The sequence below is a fragment of the Oryctolagus cuniculus genome, chromosome 8, assembly GCF_964237555.1.
Source record: "Oryctolagus cuniculus chromosome 8, mOryCun1.1, whole genome shotgun sequence".
NCBI lineage: Eukaryota > Metazoa > Chordata > Mammalia > Lagomorpha > Leporidae > Oryctolagus > Oryctolagus cuniculus.
The window spans coordinates 43897842-43914607 of NC_091439.1; the positions used below are offsets into that span (position 1 = coordinate 43897842).

Here is a 16766-nt window from a genome sequence, read left to right on the forward strand (position 1 = left end):
ATTTTGGAAAGTAGATTGGCAATTTCTTGCAAATTAAACATACACATCACAGACTCAACAACTGAATTTCTTGGCCTTTTACATTTAAATGAAAACTGTATAGGGGCCAGCTGCCATCGTGCTGCAGTGGGTAAAGTCCATGCTAGCTGCAGGTAACTCGAATGAGCACTGGTTTGTGTCCCCGCTGCTCTGCTCCTGACCCAGCTTCTTACTAATGACCTAGAAAAAGCAGCAGAAGATGACCCAAGTGCTTGGGCCTCTACCACTCTCATGGGAGACCCTGATGGTGTTCCTGGCTCCAGCCTGGCCAGACCCACTCATTCGGGCCATCTGGGGAGTGAGCCAGTGGATGGAAGATCTTTCTCTCTCTCTTTCCCTCTCTCTCTCTGTGCAACTCTTTCAAATAAATAAATAATTTTTAAAAAGACTGTGTACACAAAACGCTGCACATGGTTCTGTACAGCAGCTTGACTTGTAAAAAGCTCAGTCTGGAAATAACCCTAATGTCCTGCAATAGGTGCATGGTTAAGTAGACTGTGCTGCACTGCCAGACACAAAAGGAACAGCTGTTAATGCAGGCAACAACGTGAATGAATTTAAAGGGCATTATGTTGAATGAAAAAAAATATCAAAAGGTTACATAGGATATGATTCCTTTTACATACCCTGTGGGAAAAGACTAGAGATGGAGAACAGATTAGTAACTGCCAGGAGTTACATTTGGTAGAAAGAGGGACTGGACTGCCTATAAAGAGGTTGCAGGAGGGAGATCTTTGTGGCTATTTAAGAGTTTTAATTTTGGTGGTAGTTACATACAGTGAGGCAGAACTCCACAGCCGCATCGTACCTACGTGCAATTCCGGGTAGCAGCACGTAACCAACGGGGCAACCTCCACAAGACCTCACCCTACTCTCTTGGCAACTTTCTACATGCAAAAATTATGTTAAACTACAGAAAATGAATAAAACCTCTTTGTGCCTGGGGTAGCTGTGGCCCATACTATTTCTCAAAAAGAGAAACCATGAGACCGTGGGAGAGCCCACTATCCATTTTTCCCCCCAGAAACCTTTTATTTAAGGAATACAAACTTCATGCTTTTCATAAATACAACTTTAGGAACATAGTGATTTTTCTCACCATACTCACCCTCCCACCCCTCTACCTCCTCTTTCTCCTATTCCCATTCTTATTTTTTGCTAAGATCAATTTTCAATTAACTTTATACACATAGAATTAACGGTACTAAGTAAAGGCTTCAACAAATTGTATGAAAAAAAAAAAAAAGACTGTTCCTCAAAAGTGGAGAAAAAGGGCTGTTCAAAGGCATTCTTAGAACAGAAAGGTGCCTATATCAGAAAGGTGGAGACTGCGGTTGCCTTCCCTTGCTTGTAGGGAGGGGCGCGGAAGCGGTGCACGCACTGCGGGAGCCAGGAGCTCAGTGGCGGTGGCCCAGGTCAGCCCCACCCTCCGCCTCTCCCAGAGCGAGCGCCCGGTACTGCCTGGCCAGAAACCAGAGGCGCTCCCGGCCTCGCAGGGGCGCAGCGCTCACCTGGGGAGGGAGAAGAACTTTCTTTAAACCGCAAACATTTTTGGTCAGTGGGATTCAGTGTGCGGTGATTTGACTTCCCGCTGGATCCCGTCTCCACTTTCCTGCTTCCAAAGCTGCAGGTGCAGCTGGGCGCCGCCGCGGGAGTGAAGCGGCTGCCGGCTTGGTGACCCCGCCGTGTACCTTGCGCCCAGACGCGGATGGACAGGCACTAGGGAGCGGTGCTACGGCCCGTGGCGAAAACACGGCATGCAGGCGCTCAACATCACCCCAGAGCGGTTCTCCCAGCTGCTGCGGGACCACAACCTTACCCGCGAGCAGTTCATCGCGCTGTACGGGCTGCGGCCGCTGGTGTACACGCCCGAGCTACCCGGGCGCGCCAAGCTGGCCTTGGTGCTGACCGGCGTGCTCATCTTCGCCCTGGCGCTCTTTGGCAACGCGCTGGTGGTCTATGTGGTAACCCGCAGCAAGGCCATGCGCACCGTCACCAACATCTTCATCTGCTCCTTAGCGCTCAGCGACCTGCTCATCGCCTTCTTCTGTATCCCGGTCACCATGCTCCAGAACATCTCCGACAACTGGCTGGGGGGTAAGAGTTGGCTCCACGCTCCTTGGCCAGGAACCCGCGCTCTGGGGTCCCCAACAGCACACTCTGCGCTCACACACCACCCTTGTTCCTCTCTGACACTTCCCTCCGTAAGACATGCATCCTGTGCCTTTTCTTAGAACTTTCCCACCTGTGGTCACTTGGAGATAAGTTATTTTGGGTGGGGTGGGGGGGTGTCAGTTCTCATTTGGTCCAGCGTTTCCTCCTTGTCCCGGAGAGGCACGGGTCAGAGAAAGATTTTGAAAACGTCCCGAAAGTGAGGTGAGGAGTCGCACTCTCTCCCACTTATTTCTGCTCCCATTCTCATCATTGCCAGATTTTGCCCCCTATTTTTTAAAATGAAAGTAAAACATTTCAAATAATTTTTTTAAATTTGATTTAAAAATCTCATTTCTCTCATTCCCCTAACTTCCAGTGGCTTTCCAGTTGCTTGTGTGGCTACCAGTAAGTACAAGAATATATATGGACCCACAAACTTTTTAAAACAAATAGAATCCATTTGTGGAAAAATGTGTTGGATTAGCTCTTCTGAAAAGTCATGTGAAGTCACACAAACAAAAGGGCACAGAAGGCATATCCCCACCAGAATTTATTCTCTTTCCTTAGAGAGGCAGCAGGAGAGAGCCACTGGGTTAGGAGTGTGTAACCACTAGGGGAAAGAATAGGTGCTGTGCTTCTCCAAATCAGCTCTTTTCAGAGACTGCTAGAGTGTTTCCTGAGGTATCCTCACCGCTGCTCACAGAGCACCTTGGTGAGGAGCTGGGGGATGTGCCCCGTTTACACAGATGTATGTATCCTTGTGGATACTTCAAAATTCTCAGAAAGTAGTTGGGAATATGAGACAAAGGAGACCTTATTCCTTCAGGCTCTGTCATTTACAACCTTTGAACTCTCAGAGGGCTGCTTTGTCACCGCCATTCTAAGTGGGATCCGCACTTATTTCTCTGGCGTGTTTTTTGTTTGTTTGGTTGGTTGGGTTTTTTTTTTTGTTTGTTTGTTTCTTACCTGTTAACCTACATTGAGTTATTGTTCCTGGGTCAAGATACTAAAATCTCCTGTTCCCGTCTCATTTATAATGTAAGTATTTCCCAAAAGAACATTAAACATGGAGCACAATAGCCTTGACTTGAAAATGACACAGAATGTGGGATATTGTAAATTGTTATGGGACTTCTTATACACTCAGATTAAGTCTTTGCGTTTGGGCATTTTAAAATTGTCCAGTGCAACCAACTCAATAGAATTAGTGGGAGAACAGTGTTTTGATCATCACAAACTTGTTTTTTAAGAAAGAGAAGCAACAGTTATGTTGTACCTGTTTGTGAAGGCAGTGGTGTGAAGTCTGTGTGTACTGCTGGATGATTTTAGCATCATTGGAAAAGGTGAACATGACTAAATGAAGTGTGTCCGAAGACCTGGAAGACTACTTTGGTTCTAATGCACATTAATTCTGCATGCCTGAGTTTCATGTGTTCAATAAAGCATTAGGGATTAGAGAAGTTGGACAGTACGGTGAGGCAGACATGTTAGCAGCCAGCTGTTCTGAGGAATGGTACCCAGAGGGCCACAGAGTGAATCTCCAAGGCTTCTGTAGGCACTGCCAAGGTTGGTCTCAAGATTTCTCTTCTCCTTACATCCTCTTCGTGGGGGAACATTTCACTTGAGCTTGGAAATACCAAGAGAGGGTAATGTGTTGCTTGTGTGTTTTGTAGGGTTAATGAGAGCATAAAATGTGTCTGTGAAAACGCTTTAGAAAAATTTAGTCAAACCATGAAATCCTACAGTATTAGTTATTTTCATGGAGTGTTTAACTGGAGTGTCTTAATGTTAATCTAGGACCAAAGAAGAGGAGAGAGCCTGCAGAGAGGCTGGGGCTAGGTATGGAAAGAGAATCAAGTTACATGTTATAGAGTAGAATAATAATTACAGAATTCCTTGATAAATTAAAAAAGGGAGTTCCAGAGAAATGTAATTTAACAGGGAAAATTAGCGCATATAGTTTTTTATGTTATAAAGCTACTGACAATGTTCTTTATGGCAAACCATTGTAGCCTGGGAATGCAGAAATGAATAAATCTCGTCTTCACTCTTGAAGGCCTCAGAGAATAAGAGATACCTTTGATGAGCAAGAATAGGATTTTATAGAAGAGGATCTGCTTTGGCATAGGCACATGGAAATCAGGAAGGAGTCCCTAAGTGGGTGGTGTTTATTCAAGCTGTGCTTTGAAGAACAGCTGAGACTGCTTTCGGCAGAGAGGAATGGAGTATGTGTGTTCTGGGATCATATCCACAGTTGAGAAGAAAGAAAGAAAGATGATGGGTTCTAAGAACACTGTGTAAGGCAGTTCACCAACAGTGTATGTGTGGGGAATAGTGGGAAATGAGGCAGAGAGGTGGGTTAGTGTAACTGGGGAAGAGAATTTATATTGAAATGATGGGAAACCTAAAATGTGAATGCCATTCAGATGCCTTTAGGGAGAAGGTGAAGATCACCAGGAGGTAGAAGTAGCAAAAAGAAGACTCTCCCCTCTCCATAGAGGCTGGATAGCTGCCTGCAGGGGTGGCTGAGGTGGTGGTGGCAGTGGCTGTGGCCCTGGGGGCAGGGCTCTAGTGGTGTCACATCTTCTCTAGAGGTTGATATTGTTTCTTTCTCCACTTGCCACCCCCCATGGAGAAACGCTGAGAGTACGGACTTCTGTTGGCTTCTAACTGAAATTGAACAGGTAAAGTGGAATTGGGTAAAAGAAAAATAATTCAGGACTCTGAGTTTGTGACTTCTCTGCAAAGTCTCGCCTTGTCAGAAATCCCTGACAGTGGTTGGGCTGTAAAAGACTGGCTTTCTATCAGACCACATGTATCTCTTGCTAGGGATCATCAACACCTCCTGGGTCAGAACCCACCTGTTCACTAGATCACCAGGTAATCCATTTGCATATTATAGTCTGACAAGAACTCAAGTAGCTAATGGTTCTCTCGCCTGGCTACACGGAGTCTTCCGAAGGGCTTTAAACAGGTGTCTGTGCCAGTGCCAGTTTAGACCAGTTAAATGTGTACTGACTCACAGAGCCCACTAGTCATCGTTCAGATTGGCCCCAATGGGGGTATTTATTTCGTGAAAATCAGCAGCTACAAAGTAGGCCTAGTAAAAGATTTGAACAGTCATTTTCCTACACACCAGTGATCAATGACATTGAGGATCCTTGTGACAAGTGTGATAAAATTTATCTCTAAACATTCAACTTATATATATGAACTGATCCACAGCATCTAAGAGTTGCCTAACATGAAGGCAGCTGGAATATAAGCCCTCTTATGCACCTTGTGTTACCCTTACATTAGCAGCTTGTCTTTTATTTGCCAGTTGACTCTCACATCACTCCCCAGGACTTCTTCCAGCATGGCTAGAAGGAGTTGGTGATTCTGTGACCCAAATGCTGTAGCTAACATATGCTTCGGACTTTTCTTTCATCCATAATGAGAATATAGGGTTGTGTTGCCATGATATTTGGGAGTCAGGCCTGGGAAGTTCTGTATGTTCTCTCCTCTGATCTACTTGTTCAGATACCAGCAGTGATTTTTCTCTTTTGCCCTCTTAGGGCAACCAAATTTGCCTATCCCTATCTGCAGCCTGCTTCTCATTTTTAAAAGATATGTATTTATTTGAAAGGCAGTGTTACAAAGAAACAGAGGCAGAGAGAGAGAGAGAGAGATCTTCCATCTACGGGCTTACTCCCCACATGGCCGCGAAGGCCAGAGCTGGCCTGATCCGAAGCTAGAAGCCATGAGCTTCTTCTTCCAGGTCTCCCACATGGGTGCAGGAAGCACTTGGGCCATCTTCAACTGCTTTCCCAAGCCAAAGCAGAGAGCTGGATCAGAAGTGAAGGAGCTGGGACTCCAGGCGGCTACTTTACCCATATGCCACAATGCTGGCCCCTGTTTCTTCTCATTTTGACTTACAATCCCTCCTTGTGTTCTCTCTCTTCACATATCTGCATGCTCCTCCACATTCCATCGTAAAATGTGTTCTCTTTATCCCAGTTGAATTCAGAACAAATTCGGTTAATTAATGAGGATTGATTGGTTTTACTTCTGACCACTGCTGCAGAACACTGCCTTCTATGTTTCCATAAACTTCTATGTCTTTTTTGTTTGTTCTGTATTTGTCTTTATGTTCTACCTTTTGATGATTTTCACACTTGCTCTTATTTTTTCAAGTGAGTGTCTGATGAAGTTTAGTATGCAATGTCTTTTCTTTTATCATTAATTTTTGCATGGAGGCTATGATTAGGATTCCAATTGCTTGGCTAATGAATCTGAAATCAATATGTAATCATTATCTTAAGCCATAGTCTTTCACCAGATCTGAGGACAAGTCATTTACACATGATATCAGCATCTGAGTCTCTCATATTTTTTTTGCCCAGAGTCTAAGCTGTTATTAATGATGCTATGAGTCTTTTTTATATTCAGCAATTCCTAGGTAGCTATCATGGGTTGGGGGATATTGCAGGTGTTGAGAAAGCTGTATCCTTGTGGAGCAGCCAGGATTCTGTTAGGTCAAGAAGGGGACGGAAACAGCCGAAGGAGTGATGGGGAATTCAGGAGATTTTGTAGATATCAGAGTTGCAGGGTGCAAAATGCAAACCTTGGGTAGTAGGGAGCCTTGGGTAAGATTGGAGAATATCCAGAACCTGATGGGTTTCAGTCCAAGAGTCTAGGGAGGGTCTAGGAGAGTAGAACTCAAGATATCTTGATTTCAATGAAAACTTAAGGCAGAAGGGGGTTAATTCTGAAGACATCTGAGAAGGTAGAAAACTGTGTCTAATCGTTGCCTCCTTTGTGACTGAGCATTGCTAAGTTGAACTGTGGAGTACTTGGAGGAGAGTGTTGCATTAGTGGTCTTGTTAGGAGCCAGCATGGTTCTGTGCTGACTTTCACCCTGCCGTGGGTACAGCTAGAGTCAAGGCAAGGAATGGTTTTCTCTGCGGGTGCACATAGAGTTCTGTGGCTTTTCACACAATCCTGCTGTGGGCAATGAAAAGAATTTTCCAAATGGTAGCTGACAAATGGACTTAAAGCAATTCCAGAAGAGGAGTTCCAAAAATATCCTAAGTAATGGCAGCACCACTGGGAGAAATGCACAGCCTTATACACTTACACATATGAAGAATACTTGCTTGGATAAGAAAATTAACTTCTTAGAAGTTGATGAGAGAATTCTCCATTGGGTGGTGCTTCTCAATCTTGGTAATACGTGGAAATCCACTGAGCAGTTGTTAAAAACACACATACCTGGTTCTCACTCTGAGGGATTCTAGTTTAATCAGTCTGAGTGTGATGACTGGTATAGCATTCTCAAAATTTCCCCAAATTAAAAAAGACTGCAGCCAAGTTTGAGAACCACTGATGTAGTGTAAATGCTGACAGCATCAACATTAGGGCCACTAAAAAGGCTGAAGGAAACAATGGATGTGCAGTTTTTAAATGGCACAGTGCTAACCACATGTACCAGCTCAGTATAGGCATGATAGTCTGAAAAGGAGCAATGGGAATCAGCTAGCCTGGAAAATGCAGAAGTGGGTTGTACAAGAAGGAGTCCAACAGGAACTCAGAGGCAATTATCCCGTGTGTTGTCTGTTACATCTTTGCAAATGCCATTTGGAAAGGCATAACATGATGAAGAGGTAGGAATATAAGGCATACAAGGAAAGACTAGAAACTGTTCTCTTGTCTAGAGCCTAGAATTCCAGCTGTAAATGAGCACACCTCATGATAAAGTTTTCCAACCCGGTTTACTCAGGGTCCATGACAGGTGTCAGTGTGTGATGGAGTAGGTGAGACTCCCTAGCTTTGTCAGAACAGAACCCATCTCTGTTTTAGTAAGTCAGGTTTATTTTTTTAAAAGGATTTTACATTATATGACCAGGATTTTACTAGAAAGAAGGGAGAGAAAGAAATGGCATTTACTGTACACAGCATGAAAAGTTAGGTGTAGTTTTGAACTTCAGAGATGATAAATTGTGAAATGGGTTACAGGAAATTGTTGAATGTTTATTTGATGAAAAGATCTTAATTTTGGGGGGTAGTTTAGAGTGAAAGACTCAACCTGAAATTTCTAAAGTTCCATTTTATTGTTCTTTCTGTGATTAGAAAGCATCATTTACAATTATTATCATAATTTTCCCTTTTCTGTAATATTTCAGAGTTGCTAGGGAAATTCAAATGTGATGAAATCAATGTAAAATTGAAAGTACTGTGGGCTTTAGAAAAATCTTTTAACAGGAGTAATCAAAGCTACAGATAAAGAGTAGTGTCTTTAAAGTGGAGAAATATATATAAGAAATCAAAGAGAGGCCCAACAGTGATTGTACTTTAGAAGTAAAACCAGGAACTGTGCCACAGGGTTAGCCTCTGGGTAACATTCTATAGAATCAATTTTATGCACACTTTTGAAAGAAAAGATGCAGTAAGTCAGGAAAATCACTAAATTCTCGTGAGAGGTGAGAGGGTGACAGTAGCAGCAATGGGATTCATGGAAAGATCACAATTACCTAGACCAGCAGTGGCTTACATTTAAAATAATGAAAGGAAAGAATTTAGCAATAAGAAAGTGAAATTTTTTCACTGTACACTTAGGACGCATAAACAGAATCCTATTTTTAATTTGCTTTTCTAGAACATAGCTCAGCATGTTCCTTGGCCGATGGCTGGCTTATTAGAATTCTTGTTTACAAGCAGAGAAACTCAGCTTAAGCCCACAACCCATATTGTATAGGAGTGGCTGGCTTCAAGTCCCAGCCCCTCTTCCCATTCTTGCAATGCTCACTCAGAGGGGCAGCAGGTTACTGCTCAAGTACTTGGGTAGCTGCCACCTACACAGTGCACCAGGATTGAAGTCCCAGTTCCTGACTATTGCAGGCATTTGAAGTGTGAACCCAGTGAGTGGGAGATTGTTCTCTGTCTTTCATAGAAATAGACTTTGTTTTAAAAAGGCTAAAATCATACGTTTCATGTTATATGTTTTACCACAATGTAAATAATTTAAAATAAAATTCCTGAGCTCAGAACGTGAGAGAAGATACTTTCTGAAAATTCTGGGAGGATTCCCTCCAGTTTAGTCTCTATTTCTGATAGAACCAATCATTGTGGTCCAAGCTGTGAAATCCTCTGCTGATGCCTTGGTCGTGTGCCCCATAGTGATGGGTGCCTTGGGGGAGACAGGGAGGAGGATCATGGAGGGGGTCAGAGAGGGAGGGCAGAATCACTCCTACCTGAATGACCTGGACAGAGTAGGTTCACTATGGGAAAATACAGGGGACGCTCCATCAAGGCACTCTGGCACCCCACGTGTCTCCACAGAAACCACACAGGGAAGGCTTAACCACTGGCTCACCTCCTCACAGTTTCTTAACCCTGTCTCATGGAGACTGACTGGTTCTCAAACTCTGCTTAGTTTGGTTTAGGTTGAGCCCAGGACCTTCCACCTTGTATCCACTGAAGGCGCAGCTACAGGCTGGTGTGCACATCTGTAAGATTGCTTGGCTGTGGTTTACAGATGGCTGCTCCCCAGCAGAGTGACCCGTTACCCATGCTGGCTGTCAGTTTGCCCTTCAGATTTGGGGTCTTGCCTGTGGGACAAGGGACAGAGGAAGCTGACACTGTTTTGGTCTTGCTTTCTTGTATATATAAGTAATAAACGTACTGATCCATTTGGGCCCATTGTCTCTTGACTGACTGTATGGAAGTGTGAAAGCTTATGTTCCCCTTAGCCTCGAAACTTTGGGCACACTTGACCACCAGACAGGAAGTCCTCCTGGAGGAAGGCATGTGGGGCAAACAGATCTGTTTCATGGAGTCTGCCTCATATTTCTACTGTACTGAGTCCAGCTAATGGGAACTATAAACTCCCTGAGCTTATGTCCTCTATCTTTGATGTCTTCCCCTATCGCCTAAGCCCTGAACTAGGGTTTTCAGGATGAAGCAGATCAAAGAACGTTTCCTTGTCTAACCTTTCCTCATCTGAAATGGTGTGGGCATCTCCCTCTGCTGCTCCCATTATGTTTATATGTGGGTGCTTCAAAAGTTTCATGGAACCATAGATTTCAAATTAAACTTATGTTTTAATTCCATTTTCCATGAACTTTTTAAAGTGCCCCTGTACACTTCAAGATAGACCAGCTTCCATCCTGCCAGTGTCCCCTGGTGCTGGGACTGGACCCTCTCTCTCTGCTGAGGAATTATTAGAAAGCCTTGAATAGGCTTCAGGACTTCTTTTCAGGTCCTCTCAGTCTGCATCTCTAAAAAAGATTCAACAGAAGCTAAACCCATTTCTTTTCCTATTGTAAAATCAAGATGCCAAGTGATTAATTCTAAAGTACTCAAGTAACTCATTATTTTTATCTTTCTTTGCAAAACTAAATTCATTCTTCCTGTTGCTGGGTTTCTGAGAGGTACATTTCCCATCTCACAGGGAGAGCATTGACCTGTTAAGTATAATAGAAATCTTAAAAGATAACGTGTTCTTATATCCTAGAAGAAATAGAAAGATAAAAAGACAGTTTTGTGTAGTGGAAATGAACACATATGGTGGACTCAGTCCTAGGTTCTAATCTTGTTCCACCATTTATTAGTTACTGTGTTAACTCAGTTGTAAGTTACATTGCCTGGTGTCAAATCTGCTGTTAGCAGAACAAGCAGAGAAATCATAAAAATAATGTCTCCTGCTGCCCCCCCGTGGTCAATGCAGCAGCAGCCTTTATGACAAAGATGTCAATTAGTATTATGTTATGCTGTATTTTAAGAATATTAATGCATATCCAATTCTTAGGATATCCTGTGTGATTTCAATCTGAAGTATACAGTATTCATAAATTTTCACCCATAAAATCTCAATCGAAAGTCTCTTTTAACACATTTCTGAAAAGGCATTAACATTTGCAGAAGTTTCCCATATGGAATTGAGACATATTTAATACCTGTAAATGTTGCAGTTTGGTAAACACAGTGAGAATTTAGGACAATTATTTAATTTCTCTTTGCTGTACTTTCCTTATCTGTAAATTTTGGGAAACTTGTGTTTACCTTGCAAGGCTGCTGTGAGAGTGAATGACCCCGGTTGTAAAAATGATATGGCATTTAGCAGTTACCCAATGAGTAAAGGCTGTTGTTGCTGTTCACAGCTTCAAGCTATCACTGTTTAAGGTGTTACGGCCATTTGTATGTAGAATAGATTTATATCCAGTAAGGATGGTATACAGTTTTAAAAAAACTCAAATTATCTCTAATACATGAAGTATACATTTATACAAAATGGCTAATACTGAAATCCCTTTTTGGTTAATATTGAAATGTTGAACAGTTTTCATGAAAATTAGCATTTCTGTACACATCAAAAAAGTACTTCATGGCCGGCACCGCGGCTCACTAGGCTAATCCTCCGCCTAGCGGCGCCGGCACACTGGGTTCTAGTCCCGGTCGGGGCTCCAGATTCTGTCCCGGTTGCCCCTCTTCCAGGCCAGCTCTCTGCTGTGGCCAGGGAGTGCAGTGGAGGATGGCCCAGGTGCTTGGGCCCGGCACCCCATGGGAGACCAGGAAAAGCACCTGGCTCCTGGCTCCTGGCTCCTGGCTCCTGGCTCCTGCCATCGGATCAGCGAGGTACGCCGGCCACGGCGGCCATTGGAGGGTGAACCAACGGCAAAGGAAGACCTTTCTCTCTGTCTCTCTCTCTCACTGTCCACTCTGCCTGTCAAAAAAAAAAAAAATTTAAAAAAAAAAGTACTTCATTTATTTCAGATGCAGTGCTATGTTTCTAGAAAAGGATAAGGTGGTTAAAAAAAAAGAAAGGAAAGAAAAGAAAGAAAGAATTTTTCAGACTGACACTGATTTTGTAGCTCCTTACAAGGCTCTGTGTTTTTCCAAAGCCACCCACGATGCTAGGCACAATGATGCCGTGCCAGTATTAATACAAAGCTGTCCTACTAACTCATGCCCCTGTCTTGTAATTTAAGGTTTCTTCCAGCCTCCATATTTCACCCTCCATTGTGAGCACGTGCAGCTAGTTATCATGTGGACATTCTGGTTATCTAGCTCATGGCATGGAAAGATGTATGAGGACACCTCAGTTTGGCCACCAAGGTCAGGGCCACTGTGAAGCAGTGATGTCAGTTCTGTGATTGTTGTCTTTTTCCCATGATGCTGTTAGTAGTGTGGTGGGATCTGGTCAATCTTGAACACTTGAGCCTTGCTCTGTGTATCACAGAAGGGGGAATAATAAAGTTGAAATGGATGCCAGTCTCTCAACATGGAGCTTACCATGTGCCAGGCATAATACAACCCTCATGTTACAGATAAGAAAATAGTTGCTCAAACAGAAGGTGTTAGTGAGTCAGTTGTCGACTCTGCACAATAAATGCTCAAAATTTAGAGAATTAGAGCAATCTTTGCTCGTGGCTCTGCAGGGCACAGTTTCAGCCTGGCTCGCCTGGGTGGTTCCCATGCTAGCCTCTCTGCGGTCACTCATCTGGTGCCCTGATGGGGGCTTATTGCTTTAGGGGACATCAGCAAGGGCCAGGCCCTCTCTCTCTGCCCCCTGCAGTTCCTCCCCCAGGACTTAATGAAATAAAACAAAATTCTGAGCAAGATATAGATCCTGTAAAAACTTCATATTACCTGTAAATAAAATCATCAGGTATAAAATAGAGATCTCATTTTGTTTGCAAAATAGTAAAGCAGCTGGTTAATTCAGTGAACACATTCAATTAGATTTTCAGTATTGAACAGATAATGTGTCTGCATTTGATGACTTTGGAGACATGATTAGTTTGCTTGCTCTTTTTTTGTCTTCCTCTACTAGAATATATACTCCATAAGGTCTAAGACTGGTCTGTTTTGTTTGTTGCGCACTCAGTTTGTGGCTTAGCACATAAGAAATTCTCAATAGCCTGTAGGAGACTCTCAAAATTTTTTGGAATGAATTAGTGGATATTATTTCACTTGTCAGTGTAATAATGTCTGGAGCTTTTTTGGAATCAGATGTATTTATTTTAGTGACATACATAAGAGTGAGATTATTTCTTGGATATATGAGTATTATGTTTGTCCTTTTTTGGTTGCAAAGAACAAAAATTCAATTTACCTCAAGTAATTGGAGCCATGACAAACTATTTTGTGGAAGAATGAAAAGAAGGATCTCTTTTGCATTTGAGGACAGTAGTATGTTGGCCTCATGGAAACCGAATGGTGCCCAAAGCAGCAGGTCTGGAAAGTCAGCATGAAGAACTGGTGTCTCCCCAAGGCTCTGCCATGACTGTGACGCTGCTCTTCTCCAGCAGTGAGCAAATCCTGATTGCTTTTACTGCAACAGTGTGTTTTTGTCTGTTTATTCTGTATTTTTATTACCTCATCTTTTGCCTTCCTCTTTACTCTTTGTACACTAAATAAATCATGGTGTTCCAGGTGGCCTATGCCATAGATAGTGTCAAATTGAAGGAGACAGTACAGTGACCAGTTCTAGTGCAAAATAATTTTAAACTTTAATTATTTGTAACAGTATTTAAAATGTTCATGAAAAATGGAATTTATTTTTTTATTTTTATTTTTTGACAGGCAGAGTGGACAGTGAGAGAGAGAGACAGAGAGAAAGGTCTTCCTTTGCCGTTGGTTCACCCTCAATGGCTGCCACGGCCGGTGTGCTGCGGCTGGCGCACCGCGCTGATCCGATGGCAGGAGCCAGGTACTTCTCCTGGTCTCCCATGGGGTGCAGGGCCCAAGCACTTGGGCCATCCTCCACTGCACTTCCCTGGCCACAGCAGAGAGCTGGCCTGGAAGAGGGGCAACTGGGACAGAATCCGGCGCCCCGACCGGGACTAGAACCAAGTGTGCCAGCGTCGCAAGGCGGAGGATTAGCCTAGTGAGCCGCGGTGCTGGCCGAAAAACGGAATTTAAAAATCAGTTTGAATGCAAAGCAATTTGAGATCATGCAAATGAGACATCTTCACAAAGACCATGGACAATGTATATTATGAAAAAACTATGAATTTCAAAAATATTTTGCACTAAAGTAAATTTATTTTTAATTCAGTTTTTCTATGTGCATTTTTAAATATCTTTTAAACAAATATTCAGATTTCATTAATTACTTAAAAATTATTCTTTTCCAGCTGAGACACAAATTTTTATTTGGTTGATTGAATGTAACTTAAACATATTAAGTATTTGTAGCTACAGTGCATTTTATTGGTTGTTAGCAACAGTGTTCATGTTCTAAGAGCTCAGAAGAATAAAATCTCTTTCTCCCATTTCATTCAGCTCTTTCTGTTATAATTATTGGCACTGTGCAAAATTCTGTCTCACTTTGTAAGGTCTTTGTGTCTTTCCAGACCACCCCAGACTACAGTAGACCAGTATTAACACAAAATTGTGACTGATATCCCTGTCTTGTAATGCAGAACCTCAAGATCCCTCCTCTCTTTTGTTTCAAATGCCTCATCCTATCCAGCTGAATTTCCTTGATTATGAACAAGTTTAACCAGTTATCTTTTGGACCTCCCCTCTATTCTAGCACAAGCTTTTCTCTTTATGTTCTCTTTCTCTCTCTTCCTTCTTTCCTTCCTTTCTTTTTCCTCCCCTTCCTTCCCCTCTTCCTCCCTCTCTTCCCCCTTACTCCCTCTCTCCCTCCCTCCCTCCCTTCCTTTATTCCTACTTTCATCTATTATCTATCTGTCTATCTATCTGTCTGTCTATCTAGGCTCCATCATCTCTATATGTATCTTACTCATACAAATATCCCATCCCAATTTCTTGATACCTACTCTCACTGATGCTGTACAATCTGGCTAATTAATTGCTAGTAGAGGAAAATACTTAGCAAGCATTTCCCTTAGTTAAGGAGTGAACAGAGGAAGAGAGACAGGAGCTAGGGAAACTCATACAGTAAGAAACTTCATTCTTGTTATATTTATTTGTTTTTAGATTTTTTATATTTATTTACTTTTTATTTTTGACAGGCAGAGTGGACAGTGAGAGAGAGAGAGAGACAGAGAGAAAGGTCTTCCTTTACCATTGGTTCACCCTCCAATGGCCGCTGCGGCCGGCACACTGCATTGTCTTGATTACTATATGCCACATTGTCTTGATTACTATAACTTTATGATAAGCCTTACAGTTAGTTAGGAAGTGTCAGTTACCTACCTTTGTTTTTTTTTTTTTAAGGGAAAGGGTTTATCGGGGGAAGCCAAAAGACCGGAGGGAAGGGGCCAAGAAGGAAAAGAGGGAGAAGGAAAGCATAAGAGAGAGAGCGAGAGAGAGAGACCAAGAGACAGAGAAAGAGATTGAGAGACAGAGAGGGAGAGAGAGATCAAGAGACACACAGAGAGAAAGAGTGCCACGTGTTCAGGAATAGGTCCTCTTAAAACTTTGCCAGGGGGCAGGCAGGGAAGTAGGAGCAGCAAATCATATTAGGGTGGGGTGGAGCTGACACTGGTGGTTGGGCCATGGGTCGGTCACCTGGCTGCCAGCAATGTGGCAGGGGCTAGAGCCTGAGATGGTGCCTAGGACATAGATTGTACCTTAAATAAGACTGCGCCATTTTACTAACATTCCCCCCTTTTGGGTTTTATAAAGCAAGAGTTGTATGGGATTACATTAGCCCCAAAAGTCCAGAAGTGGTAGAGGGATGATGATCTGTCTTCAGAACTACTTCCTGCTGACATGGGGCAATGAGGTACTCTTTGCCGGCATGGGGTGATGTCTCAAGCCACTGTCTCCTGGGTGGGGAGCCAAGTACATCCCTGTAGCAGCATTTGGTTGACCACCTGGTTGGTGAAGTCCTTGGTTTGTTCCATTATCAACTCCTGTAAACACTTAAACATACATGGTAGTATAAAAGACAGGGTGAGAATAGCAACCAATGATCCTAAGAGTGGCATTAACCAAGTAATGAGAGGATTTCGTAGAGGAGAGGAAATGAGGTGGGTGGTCTCTGGACCCTTGTGAGGACAGTTTGATGGACGTGATTTAAAGCTGACCCCAAACAAGATCGATAGAAAAGTCATTCATCTTTTGCAGGTAAAGGGGTTTGTCTGTAGAGAAATTCTGAACAATCATACAACATTATGTGGGGGAGAGGACCATCAATACACACAGGTTGGGAGCAGAGCCATTGATGTTAGAATAGAGGCTATGATTACAAAAGAATGAGGACCCAGTTGGGCTAGACAGGGTCTAGAATAAAGAGCAGAGTCATTATTGGAGAATCTAAGAGAGCTGCTCTCTAAACACGAATAAGTTTTCTGATTGAGAGGCAAATAGAACCTGACAGAAGGGGCCTGATAGTAATTAGGTGGGCTTTAAGGCCTTGCCAGTTATGAGGCCCAGACCTATCCATCTCTTCACATGGGGTGGGAACCTCCTTGGGGAAGGCACCCTGTTGACTTTCATTACCTAGCTGGCCTGGGAGGAGAGCTGGCCAGGTAAAGGCAGGTGGCATCTTCTGCCTGCAATGTTACTGAACCTACTTGGCCATCCCCTCAGCAACAGTGGTTACTTTGGAAGCTGGGCCGAGTGAAGGGCTTTCAGCTTGGAGCCAGCAAGATCTGTGGCTCTGACCTTGGCAT

At 43.2% G+C, this 16766-nt stretch overlaps 1 protein-coding gene across 1 annotated transcript in view; it reads left to right on the forward strand.

Moving 5' to 3' along the window:
• The first annotated feature begins 1534 nt into the window (after nt 1–1534).
• QRFPR (pyroglutamylated RFamide peptide receptor) overlaps nt 1535–16766 on the forward strand; it is a 58355-nt gene continuing 43123 nt past the window's right edge. The window contains exon 1 of the mRNA XM_051819817.2: nt 1535–2136. Coding sequence (XP_051675777.1) covers nt 1797–2136 — 340 coding nt within the window. The 5' untranslated portion in view covers nt 1535–1796. The remainder of the gene's footprint in view (nt 2137–16766) is intronic.